The sequence below is a fragment of the Notolepis coatsorum genome (assembly GCF_963971535.1).
Source record: "Notolepis coatsorum genome assembly, chromosome: 10".
Taxonomy (NCBI): domain Eukaryota; kingdom Metazoa; phylum Chordata; class Actinopteri; order Aulopiformes; family Paralepididae; genus Notolepis; species Notolepis coatsorum.
Window position 1 is genome coordinate 33526151 of NC_140174.1, and position 16686 is coordinate 33542836.

Here is a 16686-nt window from a genome sequence, read left to right on the forward strand (position 1 = left end):
GTGCCGTTGCTTGACCGGGTGTGCGTCACCAGTGGGGACGTAGTGTGTGACCGTGGTTGTGTAACCATAGTCCCCGTCGTCCACGGAGAACACCGCCTTGTGTTTCTCCAATACTTGATTCAGCCGGCTCACTTGGGCCGGTGTGAGATCCTGCAGGTTCGCCTGTACGTCCACGGCGAGCCTGTGGGTCTTCCCGTCCGACTCTGCCTCTGGCGGGCTGGCTCGAGTCTCAATCGCCGTCACTCGGACGCCTCCGTCTACTTCCTCTACGGTCACCCTCTCCTGGGGCCGTACCTGACGGGGGCAGTGAATCTCTGCCAGTCTGGACCGGGGTCGGAGCACAATCTCGACGTCGGTCGGGTTCAACACCCGCACAGGCACTGTCCCCTGTCGGGCGTAGGTCACCACGTTCGCCACCAATAGTCCGGGAGGCAGGTTGGCACTCGGCGTGTTCTCCAGCATCACGGGACGCCGCATCCCCGCTGTCGTCGTGCAACGGCCTGAGACGACCATTTCGCTGTGCGGGGGAATGACCACAGACTCTCTGCCGGCCACCTTGACGTACCCCATCTTTCCCGGGGCGGTACACTCTCTGCCTTCTTGGGCCAGGACGGCGACCACACGGCGGATGGCGATGCTTCTAGCTTCGACACGTCTTCGGTTCACCGGCCGCATCCCCTTGATCCCTGCGAACAGGCCGTCTACCCCGCCGAGCACGTTCATGCCCAGCAGTCCCTGGACAGCGTCTCCTAGGTCCCCTCGGCCTGGATCGTCTTTTAGTATGAATATGCATTTCCCCGTGAATGTCATATCTAGGCACTTCACTTCGGCGTAGAGACACCCCACCACTGGGATCTCCAACCCGTTGGCGGCGATGAGAGTGATCCAGTTGGCGGGGGTCAACTTCGACTTCGGGAAGTGTCGTCGAAAGTGGCTCTCGTACATGGTGGTGACTTCGGCGCCGGTGTCGAAGAGGCAGCGGGTCTCGAGCCCGTCGATCTGGACGTCTAGTGTGAGGCATTCCCCTTGCGCGTCTTGCGTCTCGGTGCCCTCCGCGGCCGAGCCGGCGACTCCGGTTACGACGGCGTCGACCGTCCTTCGTGCTCCGGGTCGGTACCCTGACGAGCCCGGAGCTTCGGGGTTGGGAGTAGAGGCGGGGCGTGGCTCGCCGGCCGAGCGGGGGCATTCTCTGCTGATGTGGCCCGGCTGATTGCAGGCATAGCAGATCAGCCGGCCGTCTTCGTCTCGGCGGGGTTCTCGCGTCGCGTCGTCTCGGCGTCGCCGTCCGGTGGCGCCTCTCCGGGGCGCGTCCCGCTCCCGTGAGAAGGTCTGAGCCAGCTGTTCCTGGCGCGCGCCTAGTTGCTCCATTCCCGCCTGGATCTGCCGAATAGTCTCCCGCAGTGAGTCAACGCTCGGCGGGGTCTCCCGTCCCTCTCCAGCCGCGGCATGGACTAAACCCCGGGGGGGACCCTTGTCGGCGGGGTGGACCAGCTCGTCCTCCGTCCAATCGATCGCCGCCTGCAGTACCTGGGGAAATGGCCGCGTCCCGTCCTCCCTCATGTACTTCCGCATTTCTCTCCTCAGGGCATCGTCCCTGAGGCCAACCACAAACCGCTCCTGCAGCAGGGCGGTGGCGTCGGCGACCAGCGCGGGCGCCCGACGTCGTAGGCGACGGATCCTCTCCTGCAGGTCGTAGGCGAACTGGCGTACGGTCTCTCCGGCGGCCTGTCTTCGGTCGAAGAACTCCCCCAGGCGGACGCTGACCGGGACCTTGTCCCCATAGGTTTCTTCGAGTATCTTGAACAAGGCTTCCGTGTCGGGGACGGTTCCCTCCGTCAGGAAGCGTACCGTCTGCTTCGCCTCGCCTTTGAGGTGGAGCTGTACGACCTCCGCTTGTTCCTCCGCGGGCACTCGACTGGCACGGAGATGGGCCCTCATTGCCTGGATCCAGTCCTCTACAGGCAGTTCCCCCCTCTCCTGTTCACCTCCAAATTCGCTGCACTTCCGCTCTCGTTGGACGTACACCACCGGGAGGGGCGCTGGGGGAAGCTGTCGGATCATGGCTTGGGCCAAGGCAAGCGACTCTCGGTGCCTGGCCTGCTCCAGTTGTTCGTGTTGGTGGTCTAGGGCTTCCGCCTGGTCTTGGAGTTGACCCTTTAGGAACTCCATTTCGGCTGTCAAGGTCCGCCCCGTCTCGGCTTCGCTCCCTTCCTCTTTGAGCGGGGCCGGCGAGTCACCTCCTTGCGTCACCCGGGACGGCCCGGCTTTGGCCTCGGGCTTCGGGGTGTCGTTGTCTGACATCTCAGGTCTCTGGGTCGTCACTTACAAGGGAGTGGAGTAGGATGTTGATCCTGTTCGTGACGCCAAATGTAGCAGGGTGGATTATCCCTGCTTCGTGGGAACTGTGGGGTGCGGTCAATAGGTAGCGAGACACAGTAGCACCCTGGCCAGCTGCACCTCCGTCTTTGGGGTCCGGAGCGTCAACTGGAGGCTGGTAGTGGGGGTGAATGAGGCCCAGGGTTTACAAACCTGGTCCGGTACTCTGGTCTTCCTCCCTCCCTCTGGAGTAGTCCGCAGTACTCCCCAACACACCCTCACCCTCCACAGTTGCCCCTTTTTCCCTCCCACACCTACTGACCGGATGGTAGAGAAATAACTGGGTTCCCCCCGCAAGCAGTACCCTCCCTTAGTGAGACGACCAGAACCCTTACAATGGAAAAGGTAGAATAGCAAGGGGTTACGATTACATATATTACCCGTAGCAAAGGGTTAGGGTTAGGGTTAGAAATAATGAAAGACACACACAGTGCTCCCGCTCTGGATGACTGTATTGTAACTCAGCCTGGTTACAACAAAGCTACGGCTGGTGATTACTGCACCATGGGTATCCATACAATAATTACTGGCATGAATTATTAGCATAAGTCAATTACAGTATCACACACAGGCACCAAGTGCTCTCAGGTACCCAGACTAAACGCTGCCCACGTCTGGGCGGACCACAGTATTCACCTTCTTTAAGGAATTACACTCTTACTGTCCCCGGTTGAGAATAGGGGGAAGGAAGGGGGAAGCATAGGGAAGAGAATAAAGGGATTCACAGAACGGGAATTATTTAGGAAATACACGCCTTATCACGCTCAAAGAAAAGGAATAAAATAAAAGAGTGAGCCCACAAAATACCTTGCAAAAGTCCTATGCTAATACCGGTATATATTGTCTGGGGTACCCCTATTGAACTGTGGTTAACAACGTTAACTTCGCCCGCGGGCAGCACCACACTGTATACTGTATATGGAGTCGGGAGCATCAATGCTCGTTTGTACTCATCCGAAATGGCCGCCTCGTCACTCCACTGTTGTCCGGGAGGCAAGATGGCGTCGAACACTCGCGCCGCAGGGGCTAGCAGGCGGAGCTATAGCAGAGAGGCAGTGCTGGCTGAGCTGGTGCTGGGCGAACTCTGCTGGTGGTAAAGAACTCCCCGTGTTCTGCAGGCAGCCTGGAGCAGGTGTGCTGCTGCTCTCCGGTGCAGACAGCTGTTGACGCCCGGGCAGACTGCTTGGATGTCCCGTACGTCTCTGGCACGCAGACTATACCGTCACTGTAACTAGGTATAACACGAGCAATGCTACTGTGATCCTTAGCCGCACGCTACTTATACCGCTCACTGTAACTAGGTATAACTCGACTCTTAGTGCCCGACTCTGCACTTAATGTTCATAATATCATAACACTGGTACTGCTAGGATATCGTCTCCACTAGCCAGTACTTCCTATCACCCGTCTCTGTTCCACGGGGCACTCCGGCATAAACGTCAGCAACGGGGCTGTCTAGAGCTCCCCCGTTAGACGTGACTTCTCGTGGTCAAGTTCACTGCCGAGAAGAGAGCGACTTCCGCTCGGCTCCTCTCTTTATCATCTCTCAGCTCTCTCCGCCACTCTCTGCCTGCTACTGCCCCCTGCTGGTCCCGCCTGCCAGTCACAAGGGGGACGCACTGTAAAATATGAATCAATACTGTCATTTATGATCCGTATTCACATGCTCTTTAGACGGGGCGTTTGTGTCATTGTTCGTGTGAATCAATGACACTAGTTAGAATGTCTTTGTGTACAAAAAGGGATATAAACACAGTCAGCAGTTCTGAATAATATACCATATTTTCCAGACTGCTACATAAAGATAAACAAAGGGTTTTAAAAGTGTTATATTTACCTTCTCTTATAGTACCAGAGAGAAGCTGAGGAGAATCAACCAGCAACAAAAGCTAAATTTGTTTAAAAAAAAATATATATATATATATATATATATTTTTTTTTGGTATCGAAATGGTATCGAAGTATCGATACTTTTCAAGGTATCGTATCGAAGTCGAAATTCCAGTATCGTGACAACACTAGTATGCACAGTCAAATGGAAAAGCTGAAAAAGGAGTCCACATCCTCAAGCAGCTCCTGAAGAAAGCTGCTGACAGTGACTCAGATCCCTACCTTGCTCTTCTGAGCTACAGAGCATCACCTCGCTTGCGGACTGTCACCTGCTGAGCTGCTGATGAATCGTAAGCTGCGTACCACACTGCCGAGTTACTCAAAGCAGAAGAAACATCCAAAGTTGGAACAAAAGCTACAACAACAGAAGATGAAACAGAAGTCATTCTATGACAGAACAGCCAAGCAGCTTCCACCACTATCAAGCAAAGATACAGTTAGGATTGAAGATCCTGATGGATGGAAGACAAAAGCCACTGTTCTTCAAGAAGTACCTCCACGGTCGTTCACTGTGAGAACAGAGGAAGGTCATATCTTCAGACGTAACCGTCGCAGTCTTCTGAAAACACAAGGGACTGTTCGAGGGCTCAGTGAAGCCCACACTGAGTCTGAGTCCATCTCTCCACCTCTGACAGTGACAGACTATAACCCTGACAACACACACACTCCAGGTGAACCTGTCTTAAGAAGTGCAAGAGAAATCAGAAAGCCTGAAAGACTGGATTTGTAGAAAAAAAGAAAGCAAAAAAAAAAATATTGTAAAATAAAGATTTTATATATATAGTGTAGTATGTATTAAGTATGTTAATATGGTAATTGGTTAAAATGATGTGTTACATTTTTTTTCAGTATGATAGGTTCTGATAAGTAGAACAACCATCAAGTAAGAACGACCATCTTTGGATTACCTGCATGATAACATGTAATATGTGCTGTGGTAGTAAAATAAAGTAGGCCTACTGGAGTTCATGAGCAAGGACTCAACTCATAATTGAACCACCGAACAAAACAACCTAACGTTACATTTCTTTGAGTAACATTACCTAACGTTATTTGAAAGCACCACAAAATGTAAAAAGACAGCCTGTTAGTTTGTATACAATTATCTGATAACTTCAGTATTTACACAACAACGATGATTTAACAATTTTCACTTTTTAACATCTCTTGTCTTGTTATGAAAAGGCTTTTTCGACTATACTAAAATGGTAACATAATGATTGACAAGATTATTAGGCTACATACCTGCTCAATAACGTCTTACGCACGGCTGAAACAAGCATCCATCGACATTATGTCTGAAGGATATGAACTGAGACCTAGTATCATCTGTAAACTCCAAGACTGGCCATAAATTCTAGGGGATGTAACCAAAGGTATATCCTTGGATTATTTTATTATGTGCTGACATCCGTACTATTTGCACGTGAAAAACGTGTATTTTAATTCTATATTAACTTGTGTTGTGTGTTAATATACTAATGATGAATTTCGCAAACACGTCGTTGACTCGTTAAGTGAATTACTTGTGAACTGAACCATGACTTTTGAGAAGTTTTCGTTTTAATATTTAGCGTAACTGTGTGACGGTCCCTAACGAATCTCTTCCCTTTCAGTTTCATTTCTCCCCGTCTTGTCCAAGAAACGTAACTTTAGTTTGATTGATTGATTGAAAACTTTATTAACAGATTGCAGAATGGGTACAATATACAGTACGGCTCAATACACAGACCAGAGAAAGACTATCGTCTTTCATAATGACATATGACATACACCACATAGGCCTACAGATACGGGTCCTATGTTCCCCGATTAATTGATTGAACATTTTATTAATTTTTATTATTTTATTAATTATTAATGTCCGCCTTGTTTCGAACTGGTTAAGCTTAGGCCCTCTTTCGAAGTTGGTTAAGGTTAGAGTTTGGAATCAGGGCTGGTGGTCTAAAATGTTCAATCAATCAATCAATCAATCAATCAATCGGGGAACATAGGACCCGGGGAACATAGTATGCTCCCATATATATCATGACATTTATGACATACACATGACACAGTACTGTTACATTTATTTGTGACATACAAGATATGCAAATATACCCATACTGTTAAACAGAGATTCGAACAGAAAATATATACATACGAGGGGGCGGAAACTGTACATTAGGAGGGGTGGGTGGGTGGGGTACATGACATACAGGTATGCAGTACTGTTACATTTGTGACATACTAGATATGCAAATATACAGTACTGTTAAACAGAGATCCTAACAGAAAATATATAAGATCCTAACGGAAAATATATACATACGAGGGATGGGGGGGGGCTGTACATTAGGAGGGGGTGGGAGGAAACTGTACATTAGGAGGGGGGGTTTGGACATTTACGGGGGCCAGTTTCGAGTTGCAGCCTCCCGTAGGTGCTCTTTGAGAGCGGTTTTGAAGGTGGGTAGGGATTAATATTTTTTTTACGGCTCTGGGGGTGGGGCATTCCACATTGATGTGGCATAATTGCGAAAGGTGTTTAGTCCCTTGTTTGTGCCGAATCTGGGTTGAACATGATTTGTGGAACTCCCTCTGGTGTTGTGGTCGTGGTATTCCCTGACCTTTGGGAAGTATTTCGACATGTACATGGGTACCTTAGTGGTGTAGTGTATCTTGTAGACCAGGCCCATTGCAAGTTGCAGCCTGTACTCATGTCGTCTACTCTAAGCCATATAGGTTGTCAAAATGGGGTGAGGTGGGTTTTAGGAGTAAGGTCAAGCAGTAGTCTGACCAGTTTGTTTTGTGATGTTTGTAATCTTGTTTTTAGTGCCTTTGGGGTGCTTTGGTACCATGAGGTGCAAGCATAGTCGTAGTACCCTTGAATGAGTGCTCCTGTTAGAGTCTTCAGGGTATTCTTGTTTACCAGAGAGGAGATCCGGTACAAGAATCTTGTTCGTTGGTTGACTTTTTTGATTACATTGGATGCCAGTGATGTTTCCTTTGTGAAGTCAACCCATCTGCTTTTCTGTTTCGGATGCACATATTAAAGGTGCTGTCGTTTTCTTTCCTTTTGTCTAAACAAGTGGTCTACATGTTAAAATAATAGCTCTACATTATGACAGCCATCACTGATATAGTCTTTTGTCAGTAACATGGGTCTCCCAGTCCCTCCACTTTTTTTCTGTTTAATGCAGATTGGAGAGACTGGGGGACCGATGTTACTGACCAAACTCTGGCACTGATGGCTGTTGGAGAGCTATTTAACACTTATTTGAACAAGAAAATACCACTTACAGCTCCTTTTTATCCAACATAGCCTAGGCCTAAAAGGCCTATTTCTGTAGCAGTTGTTACAAAGTTACAAGCAGAAGTATCAGAGAATCTTTTTTATTTTCACCTGGGCTTTACAGGCTTTGACATTCAATTACAAACCAGACTCCCTGCTAAAATGTGACTATTTAACCTCTTTCGATACCATACATTTATTTTTAGGTACAGGGGTGACGACTAGTGGTAACTTAGTGGTCTACTATACTCTATAGGCATCTAGGCAGATAAGAAAAATGAAAACAAATACAAAAAACGATATTTACAACTTTTACACGTAATTAGTACATACCAAATAAAGAAGAAGAGCATATTAATTACAATCATGTCTCTGTTTTGTGTTTCACGTGACATCACATTGAGCGACAAAGAAATGAAGAATAACTGGAGTGAAGGAGTTTGTGTTTCCAGTCCCGTTATCATACATGTCATCAGCTAAGACTATGCGTCTTTGAACTCTTGGAAAAGCGCTATATAAATCCGATGTATTATTTATTATTACTACACTCTCTGCTTCACACCTCACCTTGACCTCAAGCCTGCGAACCGCTAGGCTTCTTGACTCTCCGGATCACAACCCTATTCTTCCTTCCCTGTGGCCTGCTTCCCTCGCCGGGCGGTGGAGCGCTCTCTTCACCCGGCTGCAGTCCAGCCGGTCGGGGTTCTCCCCTGGGCGGTGCAGGGCTCCTTCCTGCTCTGACATCATCCACGAAAGTCTCCACGCTGTCAAACTTGGTGGTCAGTTCGCCGAGACGCTCCTTGAGAGCGTTAAACTCCTTGTAGAGGTCCCCCAGGGCATCTGACAGTGGTTGAATTCTGCATAGATAATTTGATAAGATACGATATTCATTGATATTTATTGATCTCCTTGGGGAAATGCAGGTGTCATGGGAGGGGGGGGGGGGTACAGGTAATAGAAAGGTTAATAGAAAGACAATGAATATATAGGTAATACAAAAATGTAATATTAATATAAAATATGAATACAAGTAAACAGTAAGGTAACAGTAAATAAATCAGGATAGGAAAGGGTTCTTATTGTCATAATTGGCACTGTAAATAATATTTATATCAAAGTTTTTTTGTTTTTTTGCGAACCGCTATTTTGGCACTTCACTAAAATAAACAGATTTTCTTCACACATAATCTCACACGTCCAAAAACTAAACAGTTTGCAGTGCACACATTTAGTTTGACAGTTATTGGGAGGAATGAGTTTGAATATGGCCAAACCTCTTAGCAGTTGTTTGTATTTAGCCGTACCGTACTGTATTGCACCTATTCTGCAATCTGTTAAAGTTTTCAATCAATGTCGAATGCCAAACCAATAGTTTGTGGGGTGCCGCAAGGAAGTGTTTTAGGACCATTGCTATTTTTATTGTACATAAATTATATGAGAGATCCATGTTCTTGTAATTTATTCTTATTTGCAGATGATTCAGCTTTGCTCATCTCCCATAAGGATCTGAGTACACTACAAAGAATGCTAGGAGAGGAACCATCTATGGTTAGCAATTGGCTGTCGGACAATAGGCTCTCACTTCACTTAGGCAAAACAGAGTCTATTTTGTTCGGATCTAAACCCAGATTAAAAAAGGCTCCTGAACTCATAGAATTAGGGTCTGTAGGGTATTTAGTGCATCTGTACATTTTGTACATTTTATTAATAATGTTGTATTTAACGTTTTAATGATATATACTGTAGGCTGATGATAATATGTGTAATACATGTTTATGTAAATACTATGTGCTGCTGAGACCAAGGACCACAATGGAATGTGCTATCCTTGATAATTTTAGGATGCATGACCTGTAACATGTAATGTATTTGAATAATTGTCAAATAAACAAACAAACAAAAAACGAAATTAATGTGTGCTGAACTATTTAGAGTTTTTGGTGAAGTGCCCCTTTAAATTTTGTATTCCCTACACACAGAGTGCTCATTTTATACATGTGACAATATATAATGTGAAGAAGGAATAACAGTGATTTGATTTGTTATTAACTATCACCCTTGATATTTGATTGGCTGTATTACTGATGCTGCATGATATTACATCAACGTCAGATACACACCCCACACCTGCTGCAGCGCCACATGAGAGACAGGGGACACAGTTTGTTTACCCAAATTCTTAGAGTGGCAATATCTGCTAGATGAATCGAGTATGAGACTTGGAATCTTGGGAACCTCCATTATAATAATTGTTGATCGTCTTCTGAATAAGACAATTTCTCCTACCTTTACTTCTGTTAGACTTGAAAAGACTGAAAAGGTTCGGCATGGGGCCACACATCCTGAGGGCCTTCTACAGAGGCACCACAGAGAGTATACTGACAGGATGCACCACCACATGGTTTGGAAATGCCAACCAGAGCGACCATCGAGCACTGGAGAGAGTAGTGCGAATGGCCGAAAAGACTGCGGATGCAAGCTACCCACCATAGCCAGTATATTCACATAGCAGTGCATCAGCAAGGCACACAGGATCCTGAAAGACCCCTGACACCCAAACCACAAACTGTTTGAGCTCATGGCAGACGGTACCGCAGTCTCAGGTGACGTCCACATACAAAAGAACACTGAACAGCTACTTCCACCGGGCAAACAGACAGAATCTAAAGGATCACATGCATACACACAAAAGCACCTTAGTGACTTACACACCACACAAGCACACTTACACACACACTGCTGCTATTTACACTATAGAATTATTTTTTTATATCCACAGTTTTTTACCTTGTATTTTATAGTTTGTATAGATCGTTGAATATTGTTCTACATATATCTACTACGGTTGAGGAACGGGGAGGAACGGGGAGAAACAAGCATCACACGGTTTTCTGAATGTGTACATTTTAAAAAGCTGCGACAATAAAAGTCCTGAATCTGAAATCTGAACTAAATTAATCACAGCATAATACACTATTAACAGAGAGACAGAGTCAAGTCAGCTCTAGCAATGTTGGGAAATGGATGGGGGGGAAAAGGATATGGACCCACCTTCCATAGTCAGGCAGCACAGTGCTGTGGTCGTGCAGGAGCAGGTCTTTGACCTGTGTCATGATGGCATATTTCCAGTTGTCCAGCACCAGCGTGAGGTTGGCACAGCCCCGTGTGTTGACCTTCTCTGCTGCAAGAGCAAAGGTAAGACCACTTTACCATCAAATTCTTCTTTTATGTTACGCCTGATAAAATGCTACAGATTAGATTAAAATGTATTGTCATCGTACAGCACAAGTACAGTACAACGAAAAGAAGTTTGGCATCCAACCAGAGTTCAAATGTAACTACAGCAAGTAAAAACAACATAAACTACATCACGACAATATTTATTTTGTTGAAAAGATTTACAAATGTTTCTTTTATTTTGTTTGAAAAAACGATATGTCTGCATTATGTATGACACAAAATAAGACAAAACAACATTGTTAACGTCATTATTTGTCACAAGTTATAAATATTATAAACTCCTTAAATCCTGACTTCAGAAATGCGTGACACTACATTACAGCTATTTCTTTTTCCAGTGTTAGGATTTACCATCAGTCCTATAGTCCCATTCTGAGTTCTGCTGTCTCCTCTGCTTCTGAGCGGCACACAGAGCTACCAACAGGAATCCCACGAGGAGAGCGGTCTTCATCCTCTGCAAATCCACTACAATAGAAACAGAAGAGAACACGGAACACGTGTGAACTGTATTAAAGAAACAGGGAGATAAAATGTTCTCTGGCCCAATGAAAACAAACCAAAAAACATAAGTAACAATCCAAAAGTAATTCCACAAAAGTATCCCTGTACTCATTGATGTAGATTCTAGAATGCATACCTGAACTAGGACAATTATGATCAACAATGATAATCCAGTGTTTTTAACAGCTTAGTGAGAACACAGGCGCTTGCCTTTATACAGTCCCATTCTAGACCCCCTCTGACCAAAAAGGAGGATGTGCCTTTCTGGTCTCTCCCCTCCCATTTGAACCACACACAAGCATGCTGCACAGTACACCATACAGTATGATTTCAATTGGATCAAAATAAAGTCTTATCCTGATGAAAATATGTTTCAATGTTAGGACCGTAATCAAGTGTTTAATGACCAACAGCCAATGATTTTCATCACAACAATCTCCATGTCTTCAGCACATCAATAAAACACCAACGATTTATTTTTTACAGGAACTCCTGTCAAAGCTCAACGCTAAATCAACAAGACTGAATAAAATATGAATGAAAATATCCAGCCCTGAAAATGCAGGCGATGACATATTAATGGGATGTCGTTAAAAGATTTGGAGTCTGGGTTCGTCAGGAGTCTAAGGAGTGTTTGATGTTGGAACACTTCACCTCTGGAGCCTTCCTGGGTTGCATCTGTTGTCCATCTGGAGAGTTCCTGGGGAGACAGACTGAAGGCGAGAGAATGGCTCACGTACAGTACAAATGTGACACGCTCTGATCCCCCATAAAGAGAACGGACGGGATGGCAGTCTCATAATAAAAAGGGAGACATCCTTATTGTAATGTATAATATAACTGATAGGGCATACATACCCTCATCTGCACCTTTGAGCACACACTGCCTACTTGATCATTATGTGTATATTCAGAGTTAACTATAAGTTACTCCCCCATTCTGCTATGATGCCTGAATTTCCCTAAGGTGATCAATAAAGGAAATGGAAAGAACAATCTGTGAAATTCTAAACAAATTTAGGATGTGATGGGAAAATTAATAGCTAGGTTTACATGGGGAAATGTGTGTTCAATAAGCTATTTGATCATAGGTGTATGTCGATGACACACATAGTAAGGTTTGAATAAAATAATAAAATATAATCAAATAAACAGTGATCACTTCCATTTAGGGTGGTAGTCCCAATCCGAGATTTATTTGGCCATATAAATATGGGGTATATTCACGTACATTCTTGAGAGAAGAGTTTGAGCTATAGCTATAAAATAATCAATTTGGATCTTTCTTAGCTAATTGCGAATCACAATACAGATCAGGTTTCACTCTGGCGTTTAAAAGCATTTCCAACACAAGCAAAACTCATTTACAGCCATAAAATACAGCAAATACATTTAAAGGTGCAATAGATACAATTTGTAGAGTAATCGTTAAAAAATCTAGAAAAGTATTAATTCCTCCACCCAAAAAAATTATAATAAATGAATGCATCATTTAAAAAATTTTTACGGGGCCTAAATGAATGATGTTGTTTACTGTACATGTTGCATACATGTATCCTACTTCTCATTTCCCTATGTGGAATGCACCTGATTGGATAAATGACATGCTGGAACTCTGAATGTGACATCTAGTGGCTGAATGTTATCTATAGCACCTTTAAAATCCATTATCTTATGTTAGTCTTTGTGTGTCAGAGGCAATCATATAGAGAATGAAATAATGTCTCCATTTCTAGTCTTCATTTTTTGGGGGAGTGGAGCTACCCATTTGTTTATGATTAGATCACTGACTGGGTCTTTAACATGAATAATAAAAAAAGATAAAGGATGACCTCAAAAGCTCAACGTGATTGAAACCTTCTTGCACGCCATTCAAAACAGACCGGGGGGAGCTGTTAAAACATACATGTCAAGCAAATCAGCTATGAGGGATATTTCACTTTAATAGAACAGAAAACTGACTTCAAGAAGTCTGTGTATTTTCAATTATTCATAACATAATATGACATACATGACATACAGACAGTACTGCTACATCTATACATTTATGACATACCAGATTTACAAATACAGTACTGGGTAGGGGTAACTGTACATTGGATTATCGACGAAACCTTACTTGGTTCCAAGAAGAGGGTCTCGTGTATTACTGGGTTAGGACATTTACTGTACATTGGAGGGGGTTGCGTTAGGACATTTACAGGGGCCAGTTTCGAATTGCAGTCTCCCGTAGGTGCTCCTCAAGAGTGGTTTTAAAAGTGGGTAGTGATTCACATTCCTTTACAGCTGTTGATGTGGCATAATTGCGAAACGTGTTTAGTCCCTTGTTTGAGCCGAATCTGGGTTTAACATACTTTGTGGAGCTCCGTCTGGTGTTGTGGTCATGGTATTCACTGACCTTTGGGAAGTATTTTGACATGTACATGGGTACCTTTGTCGTGCATCTTGTAGACCAGGCCCATTGCAAGTTGCTGTACTCTTTGTCGTCTACTCTAAGCCATATAGGTTGTCAAAGTGGGCAGGGGTGAGGTGGGTTCTAGGAGTAAGGTCAAGCAGTAGTCTGACCAGTTTGTGCTCATGTCAGTCTTCGTCAGGGATGAGACAGGGTTAGCTATCTGTTCTGCATGTTTTTCCATTGTTTATTTATTTATTTTTAAGGGGCGAATCATTGCGAGCACAGCGAGAACATGCAAACTCCACACAGAAAGGCCCCGGAGAAACCCCACCTGGGTACCTGGCAAGTGGCAACCCTCTTATGTAAGTGCATCTACTAGTAAGCTAGCGACCACTGCCGTCTGTCGTCTGCGGTCAACACCATCATTCCTCACAGGTGTCAGGCTCCTCATTCACTTCCATTCATTTTGGGGACCTAGTCTAAATATCATACTTTTGAAGTGTAAACAAACTACTACTGTACAGATTTCAATAAAACAGAGTCAAAGGTACATTTGTTTTGGCATTTGATGAGTCTTTGACTCTTTAGATTTCTGACATTTGAAAAATAAAAGCAGATGCGGTTTAATTTGTTGTAGTTTTGAGTGTGCTGCTGTGTCTTTTTGCTTTGCATGGAATGTCTGGGGAGTGGTACCTGCTGCCTTGCTGGAAGATTCTGTGAGAAGTTTACAGCGGCTCAAACTACCTCAACTGAGAAATAGTTCCCATACTCATAATTTGAAAATGGCAACATTATCTTAAAAAACAAGTACCATTGACTCAGAAAATATATTATATATCATTTGTAATAATAATTAAGAAGTATTATATTTAGACTTGATCCTCAAAATGAATGGAAGTGAACGAGGAGCCTGACACCTGGGTGGAATGATGGGTTGACAGCAGATGACAGCAGTGATGATGGAGGTAAGACTGCTGATTTTTGACAAGTTCTACTAAAGTGAAATATCTTTTTAAGGGTGAACCAACAAATAAATACAGTACAATGAGCCATTATAGGATTTTTTTTAATTTTTTTATTATTGTTTCAAATCCAGGTCTACAGCATACAACTTTCAGGGTCCCCAATCAGCACTGTGGATAGTGAGGACAAAATTCACTGGCATCCTTTAGTTATGACATCATCAGATAATCGCTCTCAAGAACTCACGCTGGGGGGAGGGAAGGAGATAGAAACGGACAAAAAACGTCTTTCAACCATTTTTTTCAAATTAATCTACAACTAAAAAATATATACTCAATTCTTCAATGGAATTACTCTCAAGCTCTTACAAAAAGAAAATCACACATCTCATAAATAGCATAATTTGCAGCCTATGGCTCCCCCCTCTCAACTGAAAAGGCCACCCCCGCCCCCACTTCCCCCCGCAACAGCAATCCAAAATGGAGGGAAAACTATTTCTGAGTGACAACGGTGAAGATCAAATTAACGGAACATGAAGCCTTAAGAACCTTGTAAATCTGACTAAAGTTGTGTACAGTAGAGAGCGTTTTCTGTTGTATACTTGATAAAAATATGTTTCAGAGGAAAAGGTTAAGTAGACTGTTTATGTTTATCATTTTATATATCAGTTCTCGCTGATCAGCCCCTACATTCCCAGTGAGCTTAAGTATTGGGACAATTTAAATAAATGTAAAGTTACATGGAGTATTTCTTGGCCACACAGTATTACTGTGTGCCATTTAAAGGCCCTCAACAGTACCAGACTGTTGACATCTTCCTTTGAGATACGTTGTGGTAAATGCAGACTATTGCATCTCATTGTGACTGCAGCGGTATGGTGGACTTTAACCTACAGTGTTTCTGTGTGGAATACATGGATGGCTCTCTATGCCTAAATGATTCACCAGTGAACAAGACAAATGTTAAAAAAGTGTATTAATTTGTCCCAATATTTGTTCTCTTGATATTTTAAACATGCAAGCCAGACGGACCAAGAACCAAAGGCTGACTGTCGATACTTTTGCCTCACAAAACATCTTTTGATCAGGAATTCAAGCCTAGCTTATTTCCCATCTTCCCTGGAGTTAGACAAGAAGATACATACCCTTTTCTTCTCTGTGTGTGCATTAGGCTTAGGGAACAGCCGCACCGTTAGCGTAGCTTAGCTTCATCACTGGAAGTGGGTCAGATCTTCAGCCTGACGTTCCCTACACTCCCCTACAGTCACGAAATACACTCCAAATACAACTCCAAAACGTTCCTGTAAACATGTTGTGACCTGTGTATTTCCCACATGGAGAAATAAAAAATAATTGAATTTGACAATTACGTTTTCTAAGCAAATATACTCAAGATTTTTCTTTTGCCGAACCACTAGTTGTAACGTTAGTTTAGGTTCGTGTTAACGTTAGATACGGTAATGTACAAAATAAACGTATTTCCGGTGCTTTAGACGTCGCTCTTTTATTTTGAAATCCCCCGACCGGAAGTTATTACCCTCGTTATTTGCTTTAGTGTCCGCCTGATTCTGTGTTTGTTGGTTTCCGTTAGCTAGCAGCATATCAACACCAGCCATGGGAATACTGTTTTCTAAATTGGAGAGGCTTTTAATCGTCAAGGTAAGAGGATTTTAAGTCATGGTATCCATAAACTTCAATCGGTTCGGATCCTTTGAATGAAATGAGAATGTAAACAAACACGGCGGCACGTTAGTAAGTATCACTGCGTTGCGTGAAATCACTGACTGCGCCCCGAGAGGAGTGGTTTGGCAAAAAATTGTTCAGAGTATATTTGCTTAGAAAACATAATTGTCGAATTCAATTATTTTTAATTTCTCCACGTGGGAAATACACAGGTCACAACATGTTTACAGGAACGTTTTGGAGTTGTATTTGGAGTGTATTTCGTGACTGTAGGGGAGTGTAGGGAATGTCAGGGTAAAGGTCTGACCCACTTCCAGTGATGAAGCTAAGCTACGCTAACGGAGCGGCTGTTCCCTAAGCCTAATGCA

The 16686-nt window shown here is 44.0% G+C and overlaps 1 protein-coding gene across 1 annotated transcript; it reads right to left on the reverse strand.

Moving 5' to 3' along the window:
• Positions 1-7622: 7622 nt before the first annotated feature.
• LOC311236052 (uncharacterized protein) lies at positions 7623-11553 on the reverse strand. Its single transcript, XM_084323641.1, has 4 exons — positions 11415-11553; positions 11129-11242; positions 10589-10718; positions 7623-8394 (listed from the first exon to the last, which is right to left on the reverse strand). Exons 2-4 carry the CDS (start codon positions 11226-11228, stop codon positions 8112-8114), a joined length of 513 nt encoding a protein of 170 aa, XP_084179767.1. The 5' UTR covers positions 11229-11242; positions 11415-11553; the 3' UTR covers positions 7623-8111.
• Positions 11554-16686: the final 5133 nt, after the last annotated feature.

Excerpts from the sequence above, each read along its gene's own strand:
- LOC311236052 (XM_084323641.1), bottom strand. The coding sequence starts at position 11,228 with ATGAAGACCGCTCTCCTCGTGGGATTCCTGTTGGTAGCTCTGTGTGCC. Across the intron at positions 10,719-11,128 it reads ATGGGACTATAGGACTGATG|CAGAGAAGGTCAACACACGG; the intron begins GTAAATCCTAAC and ends TTGCTCTTGCAG. Across the intron at positions 8,395-10,588 it reads GTGCTGCCTGACTATGGAAG|AATTCAACCACTGTCAGATG; the intron begins GTGGGTCCATAT and ends TTATCTATGCAG.